Genomic DNA, 27,156 nt, shown 5'->3' with positions numbered 1-27,156 from the left:
GTTCGGTCCTGCAAACATTTCTTTATAACTGTGCTTTCCACATAGGCCCAGGGATCTTTGAAAGTTCCAACGTGGACCTGTTCCTTGGAAACACATTCTCATTGACTCCCTCCAACAGTGCACTTCTCAGTGTCTGGGTTGGGACTTTGACGACCAAGTTCCAGGGTACAACTATCCTCCAGCTTTCTCTTACTGTTGCTAAAGCACCTTGAGAGATTGTAAAACACTCAGATTTCCTGCATTCAGATTTACTCTGTGCATTCACTTTTCACTGGCTTGTTTGGAATGCTCTCTCAAGTTGCTTTTTTGGAACTGTGACTCAATCTTTCAGCATACACTTTTCCTCCTTGCATTTGCTTAGTCATTGGGTTACTGGAATCCTCTCAAGCTTTGCACCATCTGCATCCTTGCCTCCTTTGTGCACTGACCAGCAGTCGTCCACAAGCTTGCCCCCATAACCTCGTTTTTTTATCGTCTCATGTTTTTCTGTATCTCTATAACTTGTGGTGTCTTCCCTGGCTCTTGAGCAGTTGGTGTCCTTCATTTATCTCACCGTTTCACTGCTTCCCGATATGGTTTTCTGTACTTGTATTCACTAGTGAGCTCTACTATATATGCCGATTAAAAGACCAGCGGTAGGTCCCCGTAGGGTATGCGAGGGTGCATATGTTCAATTGGCACACCCACATAGTCACGGTGGGGCTTTGCTTCTTTATATAGTCAAATGCTGATGCAGATTCTGCTCCAGTCACATTTCCCTTCTCTTCCACAACATCCAGGGAAGGACAGGGACATATGCACTACTAGTAATGTTGTCACCACAGTGAGTAACCTTTTCTATTCTGGGGCAGATAATAAATAACTGAATGCTCTGCTTCAATGTTTTGTTGAGCAAGTCAAAACAATGAAAGCCATGTTGAGGTATGAGATGATTTAAAATAGAGTGCTGCTGAAACCGGGTGGAAGAAAGTTTGGGAACATCGATGGGTGCTAAACGCAGGTTATAGTTTAAGGTAGATATTTAATTATGGTTTTCTAATGTTATTTACTGGAAATCCACAAGAAATTCCCTGCCCTGTTAGTCGCTGTTGTCTCCTCTTCAACCCACTCTTATCCTTCAACTATCCAACGATACTCGTCTTTACTGCCTTTCCTCCTATATGTTACACTGGCTATTGCTGTTCATTTGAAAATGTGACTTTTGCTTGTTCTGCATTTTGATGTTAGAGATATTTGAATTTTTAGGTTTTCCATTTATCAATGAGCATTTTATCTTTCATTCTCTTTTGAATGGTTCACGTTTCATGGGCAAAACCATCAAGACCTTTTGTCTGTTTAGCAGTGAGGGGGCAAATGTCCGTTTTCCATTGTGGAGTGATCACCAATTTAACCCTTATGAGATTATGCCATAGTGTTCATGAATTCAGGTTTCAATCCATAGACCCAATATCACTAGTCCTGGTGTTGCCGCTATGGAGCACTATGTGTATTAGTTTCCCTGAGGACCTCCTTCTAGCACGTTGCTTGTTTGGGGAAGTGTTATCATCAGGCCTTTTTACGCACAGAAATCTTGTTAATATGGCCTTTTTAATTCTTCCTTGCATACCACTTAAACAGCACACAGCACTTAAAAATCATGGAGCTCACTGGTGACAGCCTGTGGCCAGCAGCAACTTGCAAATCCACGCTTTACTTTAGTAATCCAAAATGTTCCTTGAAAGAAGCAACTGGGATGAGCCCTGGTCTGTTTATTTATTTTATAACACTCCTCTGTTAATGATTCTAGCAAGAAAATACTTTCGGAGTAATGTAAAAGGGAATTTGTGTTTTTGTTCACTTTGTTGAACTGCCTGCATCTTATAGGTTACATTGTTATTAAAGCATCTTGAATCATGAACATGCTTTTCACTTTGCTTTAGGACACAGGAAGTATTGTGTAAAATTAAAATTGTCTTAAAGAAGGGATGCATTTCTGCTTAATTGGCTTTAATAGAGGCAGCGCAGTTACGGCAGCATGGGCATTTCATACTTTTTCTTTTCATCACTTAAGCGCACCAATGGCATACCTATGCATGTGGTTTGAACGTTAACTCCCTTTCCGGCCAGCCACACTGACAAAGCTTTGGGATTTCTACACCTCTGGGACATAGTATTATATAAATACAAATGCACACGTCACAGTTAATGAAGGTTCTGGAGGGAGAGCAATCCTAAAACACAGCCAAAGGCCACCAAAATATCCAGATACACTTAAGCAACAATTATCAATGCAGTACACATCTGGGAGAAATAGTGTCACCAAACATAGTTGCAGAGTAAATATTCATTTACATTTGAAAAAGTGGCGAGCATTGCTTTAAAAAAATGCATAAAACTATCAGGTATTTGTCACTTGCTAATTCATTGGGAATCGGACAGGAAACCCTGCATCTGGGTGCACATTTCAGAAAACTACACAACCATGCAATGATCAGCAGAAGTGAAGTTTTTAGTTTTTTTGTCAGGAATGTGTCCACCTTACATAGCTTCATGGGTAGCTTGTTCCACAATTTGGGGCCAATTACGGAAAATCATCTGTCGTCCCTGGAGCAACGACAAGTGCGAGGAATGGAATTGTACCAAAATATCACCCTCATTTGTGCACTCCACAGTCACTGCGACTTTCGGGGGGTGCACAAAATACTAACTCACATTACTGTGCCCAAGCAGAGCGTGGGTGTCCCCCGGGAGTCTGGGGTTGCAATGGTGTCCCTCGCTTACCATTGTGATAAGCGGGGGACAACAAAGTAAAAATCCAAAAGAAAAGCTGCCTACGGCGTCAGCTCTGACCCACATTAGTGGGAGGAACTGACGCCGCAGGGATAGCAGGGTGTAGACGGCAAACACTGAAGTGTGCCGCCCTAAAGGTAAGTGGGTTGGGGTTGTGGGGGGGGGGGGGTCGGGAAGGGAAATTTGGGCAGGGAAATTTGGGCCGGGGGATTCTGGCAAAGTGATCTATCTGATCACTACGCTGTGCCGTAATTGGCATTGAACTTTTCGGCGGCGCAATTACGGGCGGCGCAGCAATCGCAAAGATTCCGAAGGAATTACCAGGTGGTTACTGTGCATTGACCTTACAGGCTGATGCCATTTCAGCAGTGTAATCGGGTAAGGCGGGGCCAAGCTGAACTTGCACTTAAAGACCCAGCAGAGGATTTAAAGCTGGTCCGGAAGCCAATGAAGTTCTCACCGGAATGGTGTGATGGATGTGGCTTCAGGTAGCTGGAAAATGATGCGCACTGCCATGTTTTGAATCTTTTGAAGCCTGAGTAATTGGTAGTTCGGTAGACCAACATATAAAGCATTACCATAATCAAGGTAAGTACTACAATTCTAGTCTTTGGCCTAAAACTCATCAGACCCAAACTGGATGTAGATAAAATGTCCAGGTGCTAGATACATACTTGCCAAAGTCAGTTTTGAAGAATTGCAGTTGAGTAGAAAGCTCAATCAACTAACAAATTCAATTGGCAGCCCACATGTATGATGAAAAGGTGGGCAAGTCCTAGTTCTAAACCACTAGTGCATATTTGTCAGCAATCAATCCCAGGAAGGATCAGAGGTAACCCCAATTAAGAGTTCCTGAGGTTGGTTTGGGGTACAGAAGGCCCAAGTGAAGATGCAGCACCGAAGGAAAAGCCCCAGTGAAAACCAATTTGAAAATGTGATTAATCTGTGCCACAGGATCTTCGGTGGGTGAGTATCTTGACCCAGATGGAAGTATTCAGTGTTTGCTTCCTAGGTACGGTTTACAGGGTGTGACATCCAGAAGCAGATAACCCAAACTGGAGATCAGCCCGGAACTCTGCATTTCGCCAGTGTGACGGGGACGCCACTCAAAAACCACAAATCCCCCCTGACCAGTTCCAAGGGTGTTTATTAAGGTGACCTGTAGTCAAAATGGCTTTGGGTTTAGGATGTTAGTAATAGTGAAATATAACAATGGTCTGACTTTTTCTGCCTTACTCTATTGGTGTTTATCCTAAGACGTCGGCTGACTAGCCCGTTGGTGATTGTCTAGGCTTTCCGTGATCCAGCCCACTTAGTAGTCTAAGGGAGTTGGGGATGGTGCCTGCTTCCGCCCGGTGCCACGTTCACTTCTCTTACACCAGCTTGTTCCTGACCCTTCACTATACTCGTCTCTTCAGATATTCTCTTCCCGCCACGTCACTATCCTTCCTATCTCTCACTCAGCCTATCCCCCCTCGACCGTTTGATCCTACTTCTTTTCATCTATTCTTACTATCCCTCATACCTCCAACTACCCCTTGTGAAAGCATCATGAAGTAGACACAGACAACTGAATATGATTTGGGATACAAACTTGTATTAACTAAAAAAGGAGGGTTGGAAAAAGGCCTAGCTTGCCTAACGCTAAGGTGGCATTTCCCTACCTAGATAAAACAGTCTGTGTTAGGAAGTCCAAAGCAAATGTCTGTCTGTCTCCAAAACCTATACTTGCCCTCAAATCTAATTGAATACATCGAAAACCGTGTAGGGATGTCCGCATCAAATAAGAGGTTTTAAGGTAAAAGTTCAGAGCGTCTTCCAGCTCTTGAAGGGAAAAGGGATTTCCCTTCCTCAAGGTTTGAACAGTTCACTTCACAAAAGAGGGGGATCCCTTACCCAGCTTTCATGTCTGTCAATGTTCTAAAATAACACACTTCCTTAGGATATTCAAAGTTCCAAAATAACACAGTTCCTGGGAACACTTCCCAGCTCTTTGTATTTGGTTACATTTCACCAATTTATGAAGTTCAGTTCCTCAATTTCAATTCATACAGGTTTTCCTATTTTCAATCATGAAATGGCTTTTCCTTAGTTGGGTATTTTTGGCCTAGGTGCAGCTGTTGGACCACACGGTCCACCCATTACAGGTTACGCAACCGACACCCCTTGGTGTCTGCTTCATAGGTATTGTGCCACGGTTTCAGCTTCACAATAAGGCTTGACATATTCTCCTTTCAAGTGCCCTTGAAGCTTTATCACCATTCACTTTTTTAGTAGCTTTCACTTGCAAAAATCAACATAGCCTTCCCAGTGCACATTCCTGCTTGGAAGCGTATTCACTGTTTTAGGTTTCTTCTGATCAAAACCTCTGAAGCCCTTTTGCCAGGATTCTGTTGCGTACGACTTCTCTTTTCAAAATTATTCTTTTCTTTCAGTAATGCACAACAATATCTGTTTGATTCTTGGCAATGCTTGTTTGCCTCTTGAAAATGTTCATCCCAATCACTCACTTATGCTGGCCCGTTTGGCTTGGTTTATTAGTATTACTTTTCATGTCAAATCATTAACCAATTAATTTCACTGTTATCAATGGTTCTTCTGGTTTTATCACAGTTCATTACTACTTTGTTGCACTTTTTAAGAATGTTCCCCAAAGTGACTTAAGAACAGGAATTCACTTAATTACAGTCTTTCTTTCATCCGCTTGTCATAAATGGCCATATCCCCCCTGAAATCCATGTGAGTACGTCCCGGGGCTCCCAGCACTCCTGGGCAGACTCACCGGTCTTGCTTGGTGTGCCTGACGTATGGTGTGGAGCTGCAGCACTGGTCCTGTCCCTGGGAAGTGTGATCTGTCCTGCCGGTTCTCCTGCGGCTGCATGGACAGCTTCTCTCTTGCCCGCCGGTATGGCCGATTAACCTCACTGCCTCTGTGACTCCGCAGGCCCCTTATCTGCTGAGGTTCATTCAGCAGTGCTCCTTCGGTTCCCACCCGGCCTCTCTAGATGCTTCTCTGCTTCAGAGGGAAGCACCAGCTTTCCTCTGCAGAGCTTTCTCGCTCCGACCTGCTTTTCACCTTGCTTCCCGCTGAGCTTGCTCTGCATCCCTCTCCGGTTTCTCTACACTTGGCCTCGCTTCCACACAATTGAATTGAATCTTACCTTCCCAAATTAATCAAATCTGACCAAGTGGGATATTTCAAAGACAGGAACATATCAGCCAATGCGAGACTCCTACTTGATTCCTTGCACATTATCTCACAAGACAAAAATTATAAACCGGGCTATGCTGCTATTGCCTTAGATGTCAAAAAGCCTGTGACCGGGTCACTTGGGACTATATGTTCCAGGCCCTGTGTTGGCATGGTTGCAGTGAGGGCTTTATAACGTTAGTCAAACTTTTGTATTATGATCCTAAATCCTCTATATGTATTAATGGACAGTCCTCATCCTTTTTTTCTCTACGAAGAGGAGCCAGACAGGGATGCCCCTTGTCCCCCGTTCTGTACATGTTACCCCTCGAACCACTTTTAGAACTTATCAGATCTGATACACATATCCCTGAGATTGCATGCAGCATTCGCGAATCCAAGATAGGCGCTTATGCGGATGATATTCTTATTCTTAGGAAAAACCCTAAACAACACCTCCCCCCATTTGCTGGCCAGATTACATGCCTTCATCTGTATCCGGGTACAAACTTAATGGAGACAAATCAGAGATTACCTCTCAACCCGTTCTGCCTCAAGCATGAATTAGATGTCGTTGGCTTTAAATGTTGCAATCACTCCTTGAAATATTTAGGCTTATGGTTTGCCCCCTCTGTTAGTAGCACTATCAAAATATATATGGATATCTTTTGGATTATCTATCCTGGTGGGGATGCCTTGACACTATCAAAATGATGTTATCGCCTATTGTACTATATTTTCTACAAATGCTTCCTGCACCTCTCACAATGACATTTATTTTTAAGTCCATTAACTCAATTTTGCTCAACTTCGTAGGGGTTAAGGGTAAAAGTAAAAGAATTACACTTTACAAACTCAAGTACCCTTATGAAAAAGGTGGTGTTACAGTTCAAAATTTTAAATTGTATCATTATTTCCTACTTGAACACGCCTGCTGCTGGTAAGCCTCACATGAAACTGGCTATATCCCCTCCTGGTGCAGACTAGAGAAACAGCTAGTTTCCCCTCTTAACATCGTTGGCACAGTATATCTCTTTAACCACTCTGCCACTACTCACCCGAAGCGGCCGCCATCTTTGAGTCGGGCCCCTTCGCAAGCCTACAGGCTTGACTTTGCTGATCACCCTGAGGGAGAACCTTCTGCTCCTTTCCCCGGCACCGGATCTTGTGCAGACTTCTTTCTTTGACTTTTGGGGGGGTTCTGGGGATGAACCAACCACCCCAAGGCCTTCGTTCAGATCCGGTGTTAAGGAGATCATGGTGCTCGGCCACGCCCCAGCCTGTCTTACTTTTTCTCCCTTACTCTAGTGGTGGTTCCCCCAACATGTCAGCTGACTAACTTTTTCTAGGCTTTCCCTAACCTAGCCCACATATTAGTCTTGGGGGGGTTTGGGGTGGTGCCTTCCTCTGCCCAGTACCTGACCCTTCACTATACTGGTCGGATCTATTTGATCACTGAGACCACACATAATTGCGACGGCCAAAAATGCTGACTTTTTTTTTATTAAACCCTCTTTGCACCACATAGATATGCGGGGGGAGCCCCCCCGCACCCCCCCATACTACTATAATATCCCATACCCCCCACATATATATGTGGTGTAAGGTGGTTTAAAAAAAAAAGTCGCCATTTTCGGCCCTCGCAATTCTCACACAACATTTTTGTACGATTCACTGTCCCTCCAATCTATCACTCCGCATTTCCACCTCCACCCTTTTATCTTCTTTTCTTACTCCTGTTCTTACTATCGTTCGTACCTCTAACTGCCCCTCTATTGCAGTTATCTTTTCTTCCATCCTTCCTCTCATTGTACTTCCTTGCTGTGAAACACAAAAAGGGTTCTATGAATACATCTTCATAGATTATGTAAGTATTTTCTAACTATCTGCCAACTATAATACCCCTGGTAGTATTGCATATAATATAGATGCTATTTTGAACAACATTATGCTACTTTTCCCATATATAGTGGAAATGAACATTAAATGAAAATAGGAGATTCTACCCTCGGATTCAACCAGCCAAGTTTTGTATGTGGAAACTAGATGAAGTCCGATATCCAGGTATTTGTGACAAGAAGATGTAATGGCCCACCAGAGCCCAAGTAAATGTATATGGATTTATGACTTTCAGCTAATGGTACTTAAATGCTTCCATAGGCTACAGGGAGAGAATTAACTGAAGGCATTATTGAAACAGCGACTTACACTTTGGACAGGAGAGAGGTTATTGGTGAATATGATCCCAAATTAAAGGATGGTCACAGTGGTGATTAATGTGGGGTATAGGTTCACGTGTGTGGGCCATTTGGTTACAGACAAGGTTATCACTTGTTCAATTGTTGTATTTACTTAAGGGGACTTGACTATTAAGGGCACCCACCACCACAGTTTTGAGGGGAATTAATAATATGCTTCTTGATTTGAGCATTCGGAATACCAGGGGCTGAAATACAATTTGGTCAATAGAATTACAATGTTTCACCCCCACGGCTGAGGTTATGGCAAATTGGGACAGTGTTGGGCATGGGTGGCCTCATTGTACCCAGGAAGAGTTATTGCGCATGGAAACTTGAATTTAACCACGCTACAATATTGTATGAATTTCTTTCTCTCCTCCATCCCCTTCTCACCTCTGTTGCCCCATTGTATAAGGTTTGAACCCATTTTGGCTTCTAGACAGCGCAGTGGTCGTGCGCAGCGGGTAAGTGCCTGTCGTGCCAAAGTTAAGCCTTTCTGTTCCCGTCTGGTCCACGGGCAGGCAGGGTGGCAGCATAGTATGTTACATACGTGCAAAGTTGCTGTTACTAGCTCCGTCCTCTACTCTATTCCCACCTGGCTTCATGGCCAGTGATCCGGTAAGTAGCCCCCGGGCCGCTCCTTCTACTGGAGTCTGCTTACGCGATACTAGATTGGCGGTAGCTCGTGCCCAACAGATTCACAAACTATTGGGTATTAATTAACCTGATTTTCTATGCCTCTCTGAAAACTGGCTAGAGGAGACCTCTGCCCCCCTATTTTCTCATCTCCTCCCGGACGGTTATAAGATTATCCATCAGGACAGGAATGCGGTGCACCACAGAAGGGGGGGTATAGCAGTCATTTTCATATCCACTCTTAATGGATATGAAATCCGTCCCGATCCCGCCCACAACCTACTTTGCGGCGGCGGTGCGCGGATGGCCCAGCCCACCATTGGCAGGCCTGCCACCTGCCTTCGGGGGTAACCGCGCCGGGCCGTGGTGGCCGCGGTCCACTGTTGCCTTTGACGGCACGGCTCCACCATCACAGCGTCCGTGGCACCGACACGGAAGGGGGCAACCATGGTGCTTGTGGTCCCGTTGGACCTTCATGCATCAAGGCCGATCACATGACCACACGCGTAGTATTTAGAAACTACGCTTACATGCAGGTCACGTGATGCGAGTCAGAGCCAATCGGGGGCGAGTCTAGGCAAATCACATGACCAGGAAGTACACCATAAAAGCAACGCCCACGCTTAGTCAAACGCTTCTCAGCTGTTTTCACTGCGCGTTGCCTGTTACTGCTCTTGACCTGCTTCCTTGTATGATTTTGAACTTTGGAATCTGTTTTTGGACCTTGGACTGCTTTGGATTACCCCTTTTGGATCGGGATAACTTGGCTTGTTTTTCTACACGGCTTTGAACTCTGGACTTGGAATTTTGGACTGCTTTGCTTGCCCCTTGGATTTGGTGAACTAGGGACCTTTCTTGACTTTAATGAACTACAGGACCTCTTCCGTTAACTGTTCTGAGTCTACCTCGTACTCAAGTCTTGCAAACCAAGAAAAGAACCCACAGGTGGGCCCTGGTAATTATTCCACCTCTTCCATTCCCAGGGAGGGACAGCTAGGTGTAAAGCTAACATCGGTCTAGGTGTCGGGTAGGTGTCCTTAGCCTTTCTAGTGCTACATCATCTGTACTTGTTGCATTTTCTTGCCTAACCCTATCCTTTTCTTGCAGCCACCCAGGATCCGGTGTTCCTGTCCCTACCACCTGTGGTCTCAATAATCGGTCAGCGAGTTATTCTTATCTCTCTGACTGGTGCTTGGGAACGGAGGTATACCTAACTTCGTGGAGCTCAGATCTTGACATTGGCCTTGGCTTCCTACTCTATCCATTTTCTTATTATTGATCATACCCCGGGCTCCCATACTGAGTTTTTGCACCCTTTTTTGGAACTTGTTGCTTTGCTCCAGTTCAAATACAGTAATTTTACAGTCACTGGTGATCTAAATATCAGGTTCAACCCTCCACTTGCCCCTTTGTTACCATCCTTTTCAAGGGGATTGGGTCCTCCGATGTATTCCATATCTATGACAGTAATCACCACAGCTGTGCTGCTTCGGAAAATCTTTCTGCGTCCTGCGTCGATGACGTCGATACGCCGTCCTCAAGAACCTCCTCCGACGGCCGACGTCACCAGATGTTATAAGTAGGACGCACGACACCCGTAGCCTCAGTTCCATTTTTTCCGTGAACATGTTCGCTTCAGAGATCTTGCGCGCCACGACTCTTTGGAGTTGCTGTTCTTTCTTTTCGAACCTGTTCGTTTTATGTAAAGTATTATCGGATGTCTTCCTCTTCTTCCACCCCGCGTCCGGGCTTCAAGAAGTGTGGGAACTGCGGGTCCAAGATGTCAGTGACGGATAAGCACGACACCTGCCTCTGGTGCCTCGGGGAGGCCCAAGACACAGATGATTGTGTCGACTGCCAGTCACTTACGTCCAAGGCATTGCGGGAACGTAAGAAGAAGCTGTCGGTCGGTAAGGTGTCCAAGCCCCGGAAGGCGAGGTCCACTGGGCTTTCGACGGACGATTCGAGGGGCGACTCTCTGCATCGTAGTCGTAAGTCTAGGGGGTCTCGGTCCCGGAGTGGGTCCCGCCACTCCTCTGCCTCTTCGAGGCACTCCCGGAAGCGCTGTCATCAGTCGCCTTCCCCGTCCTCTTCCGAGGACTCTGCCCGTCGGCGGGTTTCTTATCCCACCAAGCGTTCCTCTCCAGAGGAGTGGGCTTCCGTCGGGAAGAAAATGTTGGTGATTCTTGAATCGCAGGGCTCCGGTCCGTCCGCGCCTCCGAGAGGGGTCGGTCGTGACCGTACTGGAGACACCGCTCGTACGCCTTCGGGCTCCGGTGGTCGGTACGATTCGCGGGAGAGGTCCTGCTTGGACAAGGTGAATAGTTCCAGTCATGCCCGTTCCAGGTCCCGGTCCTCGACGTGCTCGAGCCCGTGTGCGTCTGTGAAGTCTTCGAAGAAGACGTCGACGCCAGTGGCGCCGAGGTTGTCGACGGACTCTCTCGAGGCTCCGCCTCCGAGGAAGTCGTCGATGCCATCGGCGCCCAGGATGTCGAAGGACACGCTCGGGGCTCCACCCTCGAGGCCTGTGTCGAAGCCGTCGATGTTGTCGGCGCCGCGCTCGACGTCGACACCATTTTGCTTGACGCCTTTCGAGGCTGTGGTGTCGGAGGTACCCCGTGGCACGGGGGAACCCCCTAGAAAGGCTCTGGTCAAGCCAACACATGTCTTTCTCCCCTATTCAATGCCCACTTTCCAGCCTATGGATTATATTTCCGAGGTGGAAGAGGGTTCTGAAGATGGGTTGGTTCCGGACACGGTACCAGATGAGATTCTTTCTGGTCATAGCCAGATTGAAGACTTGCGTCAGTCACTGCATGATGCCAGTGGTCTGGACACCTCTCCGGAGGTGGAGTTCTGTAGGCCTGAGCCTGGCACCCATACTGAGTCACCGTACCGGCACCTTATGTCGAGGGTCACCGACTACTTGGGGTGGTCGGCGCCCCCAGTTGATTTTGTGCAGGATGACCTTACGGATATCCTCGATCAAGGTCCACCCACTGACCTGGTACTGCCATTCCATATGGCTCTGCAAAGAAGGGTGGCAGCGTCTTGGACTGCTCCGGAGAGTCTCCCGGCAGTGGGCAAGTCTATGCCGCGAAAATACTGCCCAGCCAGTAGTGACCCCTGCTACTTGACCACGCACCCCACGCCGGAGAGTTTGGTGGTGCAGGCGGCTACTGCCCCAGCTAAGCAGGCGTCGTATCCTACCATCCCTCCTGATGGGGACGACAAGCATTTTGATGGCTGGGTGAAGAAAGTGTTTTCTTCAGGGGGTATGGCGCTTCAGGCAGCCAACTCCGTATATGCCTTGTCTCGTTTCTCGCACACTCTGTGGAAATGTATTGCCTTAGCGGCTGAACATATTCCCGAAGGGGACGAATGGGATGGTTTTCTTGCTATTATTCAGGATGGCAAGGATGCCATGTGTGAGTCCGTTCAGGACATGGCAGACTGTGTCAGCCGGTCCATGGCGGCGAGCACCATGATACGCCGGTTTGCGTGGTTGAGGAAGTCAGGGTTAGCTCCTGATGTGCAAGCCAGGCTCCTTAACATGCCCTTTGATGGTGAACATCTTTTTGGCAGCAAGGCTGACGAGAGCCTTGAGAGGTTGCAGACCTCCAAAGCTGCAGCAAAGTCGTTGGGCACTGCTGTCCGCCAACCTCCGCCTTTTCGTCCTAGGGGACAGCAATGGAGGAGGGGGTTCCTTTCGTTACTACTCCTCCTTTAGTAAAGCGAGAGGAGCTGCAAGTCAAAAGGGCCACCGTAAGAGTGCCAGAGGTGGAAAACGAGGTACTCGATGTGCCAAGGCCGCTCGGGCAGTTGCCTCTTTACCCTCAGGCAACGCCGCAGCCGCTTCCGCTCAGTCATGAGGCCCATGCTTCACCGGTTGGGGGAAGGCTGGCGCAGCATCTTGTAGAATGGCGTGCCATTACTTCAAATGTGTGGGTTCTGGAGATCATAGCCCACGGCTACTGTCTTCCTTTCTGGCAGAGGCCTCATGGCAACCCACCAAGGAATCTCTCTTTGAAGAGTCCAGATCCGCTCCTTGCGCAGGAAATTCAATCCCTGCTGGAGAAAGGCGCCATAGAGCTGGTGCCTTTAGCGGAGAGGAACAAGGGATTGTATTCCCCTTTTTTTTTGATTTCGAAGAAAGACGTTGGTTTGAGACCCATCATGGACTTGCACGGTTTGAACAAACTCCTCAGGAAGGACAAGTTCAAGATGGTTACTCTCTCTCAAGTCCTCCAGGTCCTTCATTGTCAGGAATGGTTGGTGTGTCTCGACCGCAAGGACGCTTATTTTCATGTGCCGATCCATCCCAAGCACAAGAAGAACCTGAGGTTCGCGGTTGACGACTCACACTTTCAGTTTCGGGTCATGCCCTTCAGATTGACCTCTGCCCCGAGGGTCTTCACCAAGGTCATGGTAGTGGTGGCAGCGCATCTCAGGAAAGGGGGGATTCAAGTCTACCCTACCTGGACGATTGGTTGATTAGGGCGTGCTCTCCCGAGCAAGTCATGGATCATCTATCAATCACCTGCCACTCCCTCCACAAGCTGGGCTTCTCCCTCAACTTAAAGAAGTCCCATTTGACACCAACTCAGAGGCTCCAGTACATCAGAGCAGTTCTCGACACGTCCCTGGGGCAGTGTTTTCCTCCCCAGGTGAGGGCTCAACACATTCAGCAGATGGTGCACAAGTTTCAGCTTGCCCAGAGTCTCCCAGCATTCGAGTTCTTGAGATTGCTCGGCCTCATGGCATCCTGCATTCTTCTGGTGCCAGAGGCCAGGTTGCGGATGAGATCTTTGCAATGGGCACTCAAGCTCCAGTGGTCTGTCCTCCGGCAGGATGTCGGATCCTGTTCAGGTGCCGTCCTTGGTCGCCCAGTACCTTCTGTGGTGGGCCGTCGGAGGCAATCTGATGAAGGGGGCTCCTTTTTGGCTACCCGGGCCGGAGGTGACTATCGTGACGGACGCATCCCTCATGGGATGGGGGAGCTCATGCCAACGAGTTGACAGTCAGCGGTCGTTGGTCTCTGTCGTAGTCCAGACTCCATATCAATCTGTTGGAGCTGAGGGCCGTCAGGCTTGCCCTGAAGGCTTTTCTGCCGACTGTGCAAGGAAAGAATGTCCTGATTCTGACGGACAACACAGTGGCCATGCACTACCTCAACAAAAAGGGGGGGTAGGGTCACTTCCTCTGTGCAGGGAGGCGATGCAGCTCTGGTTCTGGGCAATCCAGCAGGAAGTTTCGATCTCGGCAGTTCATCTGGCCGGAGACGAAAACGAGACGGCGGACGCTCTGAGCAGGCAGAGCACGATCTCTCACGAGTGGGAGTTGGCTCAGGAGATTCTTTTGGAGATCTTCGCCCTTTGGGGGACCCCTCAAGTGGATCTCTTCGTCTCCAGTGTCAACCGGAAGTGCGAAAGGTTCTGCTCGCAGGAATTTCCTCCAAAAGGAGCCTTAGGAGACACGTGCATGGTGGAGTGGTCATTCCCACTGCTGTACGCGTTTCCTCCAGTCCCCGTCATCCCGCAAGTGCTGCGGAGGTTGCAAAGGTTCGGTTCCCGGATGATCCTCATTGCTCCGGCGTGGGCCCGGAGGACGTTGTACACTGACCTTCTGGACTTGTCCATCTGCCCTCCACGTCGTCTTCCCTACCGAGACGATCTGCTCTCACGGGAGGGGGGGGTCAGGTTCTCCATCCAGAGGTCAGATCCCTCAGCCTTCATGCTTGGTTTCTGAAAGGTTGAGGTATAAGGATTGGCACCTCCCTGAAGACATGATGGAGGTGTTGCTTTCGGCCAGAAGGCCCGCAATGAAGTCCCTGTACCGTTGCCGTTGGAGAAAGTTCTGCGACTGGTTCAGGGTTAAGAATGTGGATCCTTTTTCATGTGATGTTCCTATGGTTCTGTCTTTTTTGCTTTCTTTGGCCCACAGGGGCCTGCAAGTGGGTACCATCAAAGGTTACCAGGCGGCGTTGTCCATATTTAAGCGCTCGTCTGAAGAGTGTTCTTATTTTAAGATTCCTTTAATTTCTCAGTTTCTAAAAGGGCTCACTAATGTGTTCCCTCCGTCACCTTTCCAGGTGCCCTGTTGTGATTTTAACCTTGTCCTCAAGTTTCTGATGGGTGCTCCGTTTGAGCCTTTACATTCTTGCCCATTGAGACTGTTAACTCTTAAAACTGTATTTTTGGTTGCGGTCACTTCCGCTCGCAGAGTGATTGAGTTACAGGCACTTCAGTTAAGCCACCCTTCACTGTATTTCATAAGGACAGGATTGTCCTTAGAGTTCGTCCGTCCTTTCTTCCGAAGGTGGTGTCAGAATTTCATTTAGGCCAGAAGGTTGTTCTTCCGGCATTTCATCCTCCTCCACATCCTGGTAAGGAAGAGGAGAGGCTCCATAGGCTCGATCCTAGGAGAGCTTTAAGCTTTTATATTTCACGCATGTCCTGGGTCAGCGTGGACGATCAACTCTTTATTGGTTATGCTTGTAAGCGTTTGGGACAAGCTGTGACTAAGCAGACTTTGTCTCGCTGGATTATTTTGGCTATCTCTGAGTGTTACCACTTGGCGGGTAAGGACCCACCGTTCGGCTTGCGGGCCCATTCTACCAGGGGTATGGCTGCCTCTACTGCCCTACAGAAGGGTGTTCCTATTCGTAGCATCTGTGACACAGCCACCTGGGCTTCGGTCCATACTTTTGTACATCACTACTCCATCAATTCCATCCGTGGGCAGGATCTGGCCTTTGGCAAGGCGGTCCTTTGCTCCACAATTTGATTGGACATTCTAAATTTGTTTTGCTAAATTCTTTTCCCACCTCTTTACGTTGGTACTGCTTTGGGTGTCTGTCATAGATATGGAATACGTCGAAGGACCCAATCTCCTCGAAGAACAAGTTACTCTCTTACCTGGTAACGCTCTTTCGATGGAATGGTCCGACGGCGTATTCCATATCGCTCCCTCCCTGCCTTCCCCGCTACAGAATTTCTAATGCGATTGCAGCTTACGTTTCCGCAAGGCTTTCTGTGGTCATACTGGCAGATGATTGGTGCCACACGTTCTAGTCAAAAACTACAACTGAGGCTACGGGCGTCGTGCGTCCTACTTATAACATCTGGTGACATCGGCCGTCGGAGGTCGTCATCGAGGACGGCGTATCGACGTTATCGACACAGGACGCAGACGCCAAAAGATTTTCCGAAGCAGCACAGCTGTGGTGATTACTGTCATAGATATGGAATACGTCAACGGACTATCCCATCGAAAGAAGGTTACCAGGTAAGAGAGTATATTGTTCTTCTGATACTTTCTTGGATTTAGGCCTTACTCAACTGGTTGTTGAACCCACGCACCATCAAGGAGGCATTTTGGATCTGCTCCTTTCTTCTGATCCTCATATTGCAGTGCTTCCTGTTAAGCAGGTGCCTGGTCTGACCATTATCTGGTCTCTTTTATTATTAGCTGGCGCTCCTAGTAGGCACCTTGCACCCAACCATGCTTCTTTAGAGGCATTGGAGATTGGTTGACCCAGCCCTCTTGAGGTCTGTTGTTAAATCTAATTGTCCCGCTGATGTACCTATTGATTTTGGGGTCTTATCGCATGCTTTATTGGTGGCGGCTGATAAGATGGCACTGCTTAAGTTTTCCCAAGCACGTCAGCACCCCCCACAGCCCTGGTTCTCAGAAGAACTTAGACTAGCAAGATCAGAACTTCAGCAAACTCAATGGAACTGGCGTGTATCTTATAATACTAGTGTTAAACTTATTTATACCAATCTAACTCGGAAATATCACGTGAAAATTTGACAGGCTAAACAGATTAGTGTTAGGCAGAAACCTGTGCAGTTCCCTTAGGGACCACTGCAAAAAGTTTAAGACTACAGGTGTTAGCAGTAAACCCAATTGGTAGCAGTCTGTACCACCCAGATTTACCTGGTAGTTGTGGCTGAGCAGTCAGACTTCTCTCAAGAAGAGTTAGGCAGTATATAGAGTATACACATTATGTACAAAAATACAGTAGCACAAGCAAACACTGACCAGAAAAAATATATAATTATTTATTTAAAAACACAATTGTAAAAATACACTGCTACTAATATGTCAAGCAAGTTCAAACAGTCACTAGAAATATCTACACCTCCCTGATTAATTATTCGACAAGTCTTAGGAAAAGAACACCACTTATTATCAACACAGAGGTGAGCGCTTAACCAAGATGGCACTCCAATAATTATTTAAACAGGGAGTGAAAAGGCAGAAATAGGAAAACACACAATACCAACACTTTTAAAGAACCACAGCAAGTCGAGAAAGGCAGAGTCTACTATAGAGCAAAATGTTCATAGGCCAGGCCCACTCTTGGAGAGATCAAGGCAGAATGTGCCCAGGATCACACAGTTGAAGTACACTTTAAAAGTCTTTGCAGATAGTTCAAAAAGGAGTTAGATCAGTTCAGAAAAGTTAGTTAACAGGTCCGAGGTCACCCCAGGATAGAGAGTCAAGGATTTACGGGACACCTTGAACAGTCTGTTGCAAGGCAGACCAGGCAGGACACAGTACCTGAAATGGTGAGAAAGCTCCAGCAGGGGCAGTTGTTCCTGGCAGCGGGTGCAAGTCGGTGCTTCGTCCAGGGGAAGAGAAGATCTGGAGGTTGTTGCACTGCCAGGGAAGAAACCAGCTGCAGAGTTTCCCGGTTAAAAGGTACTACCCTTTTATTTGCGGTAGTGGTTAAGCGTGGCTATCCGGCCGCCGGGGTGCTTGGCATGCGCGATTCGACCATGAGACGATCCAGGAAGGCGAAAAAAGGCGAACTGGTTAACCCCACCAGCTCAAAGGAAGAAGAGACTCCTGGAGGAAGATCTTCTCTGTCGTTGGGAAGTGGTGAGTTTGGTTCAGCAGGGCTCCACCGGTGGTGTCATCGTTGCAGGTCGGCTCAGCTTCTTCCTCTTCGGACTCTTTAGGTCCTGTGGCGACTTCTAAAGTTCCAGTCCCCAAAGCCATGCTTTTATGCAGAAAACCCCCATTCATCAGTCCTAGCTGTCACTCAAACATGCTAAGTGGTGAGCCAGGGGGCTCACCACTGGGCCAATCACACAAGAGTGCGACTTGGGTTGCCGAGGCAACTCCGTCCAGGGTGCCTAATCCCCCCCTCCCACACATCCTGTAGACCCAGACAGAGTGGCACCACTTTTTGAGGCTCCTGTGCAGAAGCCCGCCAAAAGTGGAACAAAGGGCTCGACTTGGGTTGGAGTTACAGAGGCAAACACAAACGCCATTTTAAAACAGAATCCTGGTAAAAAGACCCAAGCGGGGAATAAATATTAAATAACCCGGCGGTATCTTTAACATTGCACCAAAAAAGTGGTGCGTTTAAAATGAATGGGAAAATCCCATAGGAAATATTCTGGTGGAATATTTTGATTGGTAACCACTGCCACCAGCCAGAAACTCGACAAGGGGGGGATTGGACAGTGCCCCCTTGGAAAACAGACCCAGGGGCAATCTAATTACCTCTACCAGTACTTCCACAATATGATGGTTCGTACTGGTTCTGTTCACAATTTGAGAATAGGTAGAGCCAATGGTAACTTCACATGCCCTGGGTGACAGTAGTCAGTCCCAGGGTATGGAGTCTATGTTTGGGGGTCACTAAGACACCCCTGTGTTACTGCAATGAGGGTGCTGTGTAACACACATACCAAAACACATGAAGCCCTATGGAGTAAAAGACCCCATAGCCCATAAAACACATTACAAAGTCAAAGGACATTCTCAAATCATAAGTAGAAACTCTGGCTTTGGGGTAAGTTGCTCTGTAGGGCGACACCTTATAATCCCAAAATTAAAAAGTCGCGAAGATGATAATGGTGGATTATTGTCTCTGAGAGTACATGGGTGTTGCAGGTCTCTGGAAACAGACGGTAGTAAAGCCTAACCGTCACCACAAGGAATGCAGAATCGAAGAAATTCCAGGACTCGGCGCCACCAGTTAGAAGATCATTTAATTGTGTTGTATTGTCACACATTAAATGGTGAAGTGAAGCCCATAAGCGACAACATGTTTCGGCTCGCTCTGAGCCTTTTTCAAATCTGGGCTGATTTAACATCAAGTAACAATAACAAAAATTGTGTCAAAAAATGTGTGACAACAGTATAGGTATAATCAGAAATGTACACAAATGTTAAAGCATCATGCCACAAAAAACATTGTCAAATCACAAGATTAATGGATAGACCGAAAAACAAGGGTTGGTTGAGGGGAGGATGCAAGGGTATAAAAAAGCATATCAGAAAGTAGTGAAAACATTGTAACAAAAAACAACCCACGAAATAAAATGAAATGACACATTGGAGAGATGACAAAACAAGAATGAGAGAAGAATAGAAATTTTAGTGATTACTAAGTATTTCGTAATCGCGCCAATGAGAACAATTAGACAACGAAATACGTGCAAGGAAAAACGCCAAGAAAGCGCTTACCCGAATTGCGATGAACCAATCCAAAAAGACTGTATGTCAGTATAGTAGTAACGGGGTTAGATCCCCAAAACTCAATCTGAAATCAGGTAAACGAAATTTCAAACATCACTATGACAAAGCACTTGTCATTTAGCAAAGAGACATTACACCGAATGAACCTCTGTTGCGTTAAAAAATAACTTGCAAGTAGCATGATCTGCTATCTCGGATTAACGATACATCTCACTGAATTCATAGATATGGATATGTTAGGGTTTACGACAGCAACTTGATACAAAATAAGTTCTAAGAGAGCCGTACAATAAGTACTGAACGCTAGCGCGTGTTGATACAAAGTTAGCCACCAACACAAAACCAAAATTCCTTAAAGCGGATCGCGGAATCGAGTGACTGGGTATTTCCTTTACTACGTGGTGCATTCGCTAACAAAGCATTAGAAGGACCTAAACTAATTCTAACTTACCTAGATTCTACGACAGGAAAATCGCACGCGTCGGCAAGAATGGTAAAATGGCCCATGCACGCCATTTTGTCAACTCTCACAAAAACGTTGTCCATGGCAACGCATCCAGCGTTGCCACGGAGATCTGCATATGGCTGAACGTTCGAAAACGTCCGCCGTAATGTGATGCCTCCAGCTTAGAGGTAGCGGCCGCCATTTGTAAAGGCGGTCAGGATGCACGGAAAACTATTAGCCCCAGCGCATATCGATCAAATTAATGACATTGTGCTAACTCTGTCAAGCATAATTAGATTTAAAGTAAGTACTTTGCGTATTGCAAACGGGACAGGCAAATTAATTACATGGTCATTCAAATATGCATAACTGCAAACGGAACAAGCAGATCAATTGCAAAAAGTCATATACATAACTTACATTTCGTGATTCGTGTTTCGATTTGCATCAGATTCTACATTCTCTGATAGTGAATTGCACTCTTTCAAGTTCACATTGCGGCTAGCAAGACGGCACCCAGACTGTGTACTTACGCATACTTGAATGACTTTTTGCAATTGATCTGCTTGTTCCGTTTGCAGTTATGCATATTTGATATGAACTACAGCTTGCCATCCCTCGTTTTAAACGTGCGAGAGGGAATAGTAGATCTTTCCCAATACTGATTGCCCAGGCATAGCATGATCTACCTTGTTTTGCCCTATTTTTTTACATCCGTTTTTATGAAACTTTTTGAAGCTTTGGTGTCTCCTATTCTTTCCTCCTTTCTTGTGTCGTCTTCTCTGCTGGGTCCCTTCCAGTCAGGTTTTAGGCCTGGCAGGGGCACAGAGAGCGTGTTAGTTTTGGTAGTGGACCATCCAGCAAGGCTGGTCGATGGAGGCGGTGTCGGGCCCTGATATTGTTAGATAGGGCAGCCGCCTTTGACACCTGGACCATTCTATTTTCCTTGACCGCCTTGCTTCCGCCGGCCTATCCGGTAATGTGCTTGACTGATTTACCTCCTTTTTGATGAGCAGTGGGCTAATCATCGTCCCTGCCTCCTTTTCTGTCTTCTCTGTCTCTTCCCCCATGTTGTTCAACATCTGTGATCGGCCCCTTGTTGAGCTCATCCACTCTCATGGCTTCAGGTACTACTCATACGCAGATTACACACAGATCCTATTGCGGTTAGATCTCGACCGGACTGAGGTGTCGGCTCGTCTGTGTGGCTGCCTCGCTGCCATGAGAGATTGGATGAGCAGCAATTGGCTGAAACTTAATTGGGATAAGACAGAGGTCCTGGTGGTGGGTGCTTCTTCTCCTACCTTGGACTTTGAGTTTTGGTCTTATTCTTTCTGGTCTTCCTCACTTGGTGTTCCCCCCTATTTCAGTGACGGTTGTTAAAAATCTGGGTGTGTACTTATCCTCCTATCTTCCATGTTTCCGCAAGTTAATTGCAGTGTGCAAATCTGATCTCTTTGTATGCAAAGTGCTCTGTATAATTTGACCGTTTTTAACCAACCACCCACCCACCCACCCACCCACCCACCCGCCCACCCACCCACCCACCTTCCCCCTATAGTTGTCTCTTCTCTTGTAAATAATCGGCTAGACCACTGCAATGCCTTGCATCTAGCCCAACCTAAAGTTATCATTCATCGCCTTCAGTTACTTCAGAACCTGGCTGCACGAATAGCTACGGCCACTCTGTATGGCTCTCACATCAGGCCAATGTTGAGCACTTCACTGGCTTCCTGTAGAGAAGAGATTATCTTTTAAATCTCTTTGTATTGGCCATCGGGCCTATTATAAGATTGGGGCTGTCTTTCTCCAAGATAAGTTCATACCTTATGTCCCTATTAGGACTCTCCGATTTGGGAACCACTGCGTGGTCACGGTTTCCAAATATCGTCGGAGCAGGGTTGTCGAAAGGGCCATCTCTGTGGTGGCTGGTAAACTGTGGATCTCTCTTCCTGCTGGCTTGAGACATATTAGTGACACTTTCATTTTCCTCGCCTTCTCAAGACCATTCTTTTGTAAACTCCATCGGCATTGCCTTGTTAGGCTGCATCCTCGCATCAAGATACCACTGGTAAACGGGCGCGCTACAAATATGCCTAACATAACCAAGCTTATTGGCCAATATGTACAGAGTGAACTTGTCTATAGTATTTATTTTTTATTTTATGTAAGTATACAAGCTTTCAAGTGGTTTAGAGAAATGTTGTGTATGGGATTTCTCTGCAACGATTTCGATGTTTCTGGAGAGATGGTCTTCCGGCAGGATTCAACTTTAGCCTTTTTCACTTTAATAGCCTTCAGGAGCAGTAAGATAATTTTTAACCCCTATGTTAAATACTCTTTAGGCCACCTTTAGGTTGCACTCTACCAAAACACATAACGTCTTGTACCAAGAGTTACCAGAGACCCATGCTTCATCGCAGAGCCATAGAGAGGACATCTGGTAGCACTATATAATTTGTGCCTTTTCAGAGCTTGTAATTATGACTTCTGTCCCAGTTTGTAAGTGAAGGTTGTAAGAGTTTCTGTAGCATTAATGGGTATTACATTTTTAAGGATAGTCGTGCAATGCTCATAAACTGTTAGTTTGATCATACTAAAATAGGAAGTTATATGTCTTCCTTTTTTGGAGCAAGATGAGCAGACGTTGCATTTTTTAAAAAATATCTCCTTGATCATCCAAAGGGTAATTGTGCATATTTTGGTCATGGGAACAAAGTTGTTCCAGAAAAAGGTAGGTGTGGTTAAAAAGACTTGGCGCCTCAACTTCAGAAGTAGTTCCTTTGGGTATGTAAGTTTCATTTCTCCTGACACTTGTGCCCTATGGTACCGTCCCTTCATCCCTCCCCCTCAGGTACTAATCTTACCACCTCTGCTTTTTCTTGTGTGAGAGTCAGAATGTGAACGTTTATTCTGCGGGTGGCAGAAAAAGCCACGTTGGCTACAATGTGTCCAGCAAAATGTATTGTGCTTTTCCCAAGTCCCAAATGTTCTTTGAAGAAGTAATGTATATGCTGGCTGCTTATATACTTTCATTTGGTATCATACACTCCTGCTTTGACATATTCTGAAGTATCGTCTCCTGTGATAAATCATGGGGCCTACTGTTTTAGGATATGTGCTTGTTTTACTAGTTTGCAGGTTGTTGAGGAACGTTTTAAGTGGTGTGTTTAATACTGCAGATACAAGATAGTTCATATATATTGAGTTTCTTACCACTGTTTTGTTAACCAAACTGTAGAAATGCATGAAAATCTTTTTTTAATCTTTTGGATAGGTGATTTCACCAAAGCTTGGGATGTTCTCCTGGACCACATCAAGTCGGCGTCTCTCAGCAAAAATAATGAAGTGTCTCTGGCTGCTCTGAAAAGTTTCCAGGAAATCTTGCAAATTGTTAGCCCAGTCAGAGACTCCGACAAGCCTGAAGCTCTGCCTGGACTTTATGTTCCCGTCCTCCTCGGGCCAGTGTTGGCGGCTGGTCCAGGAAGACCATTAACGAGAATGGACTCCATTGGAGAGAAACTGAGTAGATACAGTGCTCCTGAGCTCCCGATCGCAATGGACGAGATTGAGGACTCTGCCCTTTGGTGGGCTGCCTGGAATGCATGGTACCGGATTGGCTCTGAAAGCACAAAGCCGCCAGCCACAAGCGACAAACTTACTTTCATACCTAGCCAGCCATTCCTCACAGCTTTAGTGCAGATTTTTCCTGCATTGTATAATCACATTAAGACTGGTTTTAGCATGGACGACCTTCAAAAGTTGGGAGGAATTTTACATGGTGCCGTATCTGTCCCAATTAGCTCAGATGCCTCCCCTTTCATCCTTCCCTCCTTTACTGAAGCAGTGTTGACAAGTTTGCAAGAGGCAGTTCTCACATCTTTGGATGTCTTACAAAAGGTATACTTTATTAAATTACTTTTTAAATTGTATGCTCTGACTTCAACCCCCAGTAACAAATATCTCCCAAAACTGCATCTATTCAATTCCCCATACATCTGACCAATTGTGGGTGACTAATCTGATGGCCAAACTCTGTGGGAATGTTTTTGAAAGGTGGATGATATTCCTTTTTTCTTCTTTGATTTCTCAAGCCAATGTGATCTGTTTTGTGAAATGGTTTTAAAAGTGCAGTTTCGTTTTATTTCATTGTGATATGTAATGCATGCTAGGCTGCTGAAAACTACTTCAAAGCCTGTCACATTCCACATGCCACTAAATGACTGTCAGTGTTTAACAGAGTTCACTTTTTATCTATGAACCTGACTGCCGATCAGATAATTAGTGATCAAGTGGCTGCAGAAAAATGTTTTCAGCGCCATACTAAAACTATAGGTGGTTTTCTTCAAGTTTTAGTTGAAAGATGGATCATTTTAGAGTTTAGGCCGAAGTGTGTTGAACCTTCTTCCCCTTTGAATTTTTCCCTGCACTGGCCTGGATATAAACACTATGATTTGAGACAGCTTGGTGTGACCTAGGGCTTAACAAGAGGTATTCAGGGCACCCTGCTTCAGATTTCGGGAGTGATGCAAAGACGTTTGACGGAATATGTGTTGCTTGAAGTGTAGGAATCAGCCTGGTGCTTATGTGGTCTCGGAGCACTCCAGCTGCACGGTTTGGTACTAATTACAGTTGGGTAAGCCACTGCAAGGCTGTTAGTTGCTTACATGAGCAATTCTCACAGTTGCGTAGACCTCTCATTTGCTGGGTAAATTCAAAGATCGGTTAAGAAAGTAGAAAACGTCTGCATTGATATGAGTAGTTGAATACTGAATTGTTCTCTTTAAATTTGAAAGCTGGAATTTCAGCTCTAATGTAATGAGTAGGATTCGTTTCAGTGAATAGGAGTGTCCAAACCATCAACACAGAGTAGGTTTCTATCTATGCGGATGCCGTTCTCTGTTCACAGAACAGCTGCTGTATATGAATGCATCCAAGGGAGCGTGCAGAGGCAGTCGTAATGACATTGGATACTTGTTATAGCCTTGCATATAAACATTGGTCATGCCTTCTCACCCACAGACAAACAAAATAGACTTGCATATTACCTTTGTGGCCCAGCTAATGTTGCTAATAGCCTTACAACTATGCTAAGCAAGTGTGATCATTTGTTTTTTCATTTGTGTTGGATGTCAAGAGATGCTAAATGTCCCCACATGATCTGTATAGGCTGAGTTTTAACATCCCAATAATCGTAGGTATGTTTCCGTGGAAGGCATTGGGCATCTGTTCTCATTGTGTGCATCCAATCAAATATTAGGACATTTGAAGTGACACTGATCCATGAAAGGCACCTTGGTATGTGGCCCGTATTGTTTCCTCTTTGATCCAGTTTACCTTTGCCACCTTTCAGCTGTTTCATGAAGGCAGCATCATGCAGACTTTGGTGTGTGCAAAATGAAATTGCCAAATTGTAAAGAACTCAGTTTTGTTATTTCTATTGCTTTTTGTGTAAGGTATGTAAGGTAGCAGTGAGTACCTAGCTAGTTGTAGAGGCAAATATCTTTAATCAAATAAGAGGACAGTGCTCCTTGCATGTAGACTTGCTGATGGAGCAATTTGCAGCAATCTGATTGTGCTTTGCTTTGATGATTTCTCCACAGCAGATTGAGTTACAATATCTTGTCATTTCTGTTCTAGAGCATTGATTTGTTGTACTATAAATTGTGATCAGATAGTTCCTTCTGACTGAAATGGACACCAGGATTTCTGATCCACCAGGGTGAGAAATCCTGGTGTCCATTTCATTGGTAGACTGCATCCTAATTGCTTCCCACCATCATGTGGAGACATTATTTTGCACTCTTACAAACCCCTTCCAGTAATATTGATGAATGATTTCAATAATCTGACTGTTTTGCGTGCAACACCTGATTTCCATTGGATTTCACACCGCCTATTTTGATGTCCAGTCAGAATAGGACAGTGTAATGTGCTCATAATTGGAGACGACGTCATTAATTATCCTCAAATTTATCATCATTGGTTGAGTAATAAATGTGTTAAGTGGCTGTTTTACATCTGTGTAAATATTATACCATGTCCTTACAGAATGTTCCTTTCTTAGGCCATCTGCATAGGCCCAGATAACATGCAAGCGATGTACCCAGCTATCTTCAACCAGCTCCTGTCGTTTGTGGAGTTCTCCTGCAAGCCGCCCCAGTATGGGAAGCTGGAAACGAAGCACATAGCGAATGCAAAATATAACCAGGTATTTCCAAAAGTTCAATGCATTCACTACAATACACTTCTAAATATACATTATTTACGGTAGAAAAGAGGAAGTGATTCACTGAATGAAACGGCAACATCAGGTCTGGCCCCATCAGAATTTGTTGAAGTAGATGTCAAATTGTTTACAACGTATTTTGCTGAAAATATATGTGGGGTGGGGGGGTTTAGGATAATAATTAATGTAGGGGGTTAAAGGTGGGGGGTGTACCCCACCCGCATATATTTTCACCAAAATCAACCATTCAAAAAAGAAATCAACATACTCTACTACGATTTAAAAAAAATGATTTGATGCAGTCACACAAATCCGATGAAAGTAGCAGTTCTACCCAGAATTGGTCATATAAGAAAATAATGTACATCTTATTTAAATGATGCTTTTCTTTAAAACAATTGTTTAAATCCTCTTTACTTTTAAACATATATTGTTACTGCTTTGCCGTTGCTTTGTGCATCACTTTTGTGTTTGTCTTGAGACCCTCCCATGCCTCGCCTAACTGAAGCTCTACTCCAGACCAAATTACAGGCCAGAGCTTCCTTGTCAAGCGTTAAAAAAATTAAAAAAAGTACAACCACTCATCTGCAGTGTCTTATGCACCACAGCGCCATGTTAAGAAAATAGCAAACATATGTGTGCACTTCCAGCACTATTCACTTTTTAATACCCCCCACCCCTAAGATTGATTTTCAGATATTGAGGCATTTGATAGAAGATCCTATAATATTGATGAGTTTGAGGGTTGGAGTTTAAATTGGTTTATATTAGAAACGTTCAGAGATTTAAAACTATATATATATTATAATTTTTACAATTTCTTTCTCCATTAAATAGCATCAAGGAGTTGACTTGTGGTGGCGTTCCAGGCAATCTGGGAACTTTCCCTCCCGGGCATCTCCTATGCCCTGCCTAGCCCTAGCGCTACTTCCTCATTCCACCACCCCTCTTATGGACACATCACTCCTCACTGCCACACCAGGTCGCCACGGAAAGAGAGAAGAGACTCAGAGATGTTGCACTCATGTTTATTTCAATGGTGGCCTCTTTGATTTGTAATTTCTTTTTAAAACCTTTGAAACGTCTGTACCAGAGTTTCACAAATTAAAATATAAAGCTGTTAGTTCCACGGACAGCAGGTTGTGGT

The 27,156-nt window shown here is 45.7% G+C and overlaps 1 protein-coding gene across 2 annotated transcripts in view; it reads left to right on the top strand.

The window, feature by feature from the left end:
* Positions 1–27,156, top strand: part of MON2 (MON2 homolog, regulator of endosome-to-Golgi trafficking) — a 1,155,350-nt gene that overhangs the window by 773,597 nt on the left and 354,597 nt on the right. For both annotated transcript variants that reach the window (XM_069629845.1, XM_069629844.1), the window contains exons 26-27: positions 23,058–23,680; positions 25,848–25,991. In XM_069629845.1, the coding sequence (XP_069485946.1) occupies positions 23,058–23,680; positions 25,848–25,991 (767 nt within the window). The remainder of the gene's footprint in view (positions 1–23,057; positions 23,681–25,847; positions 25,992–27,156) is intronic.

The sequence above is a fragment of the Ambystoma mexicanum genome, chromosome 12 (assembly GCF_040938575.1).
Source record: "Ambystoma mexicanum isolate Mex_15411 chromosome 12, UKY_AmexF1_1, whole genome shotgun sequence".
Classification (NCBI taxonomy): domain Eukaryota; kingdom Metazoa; phylum Chordata; class Amphibia; order Caudata; family Ambystomatidae; genus Ambystoma; species Ambystoma mexicanum.
This window is presented reverse-complemented; position numbering and strand designations above follow the sequence as displayed.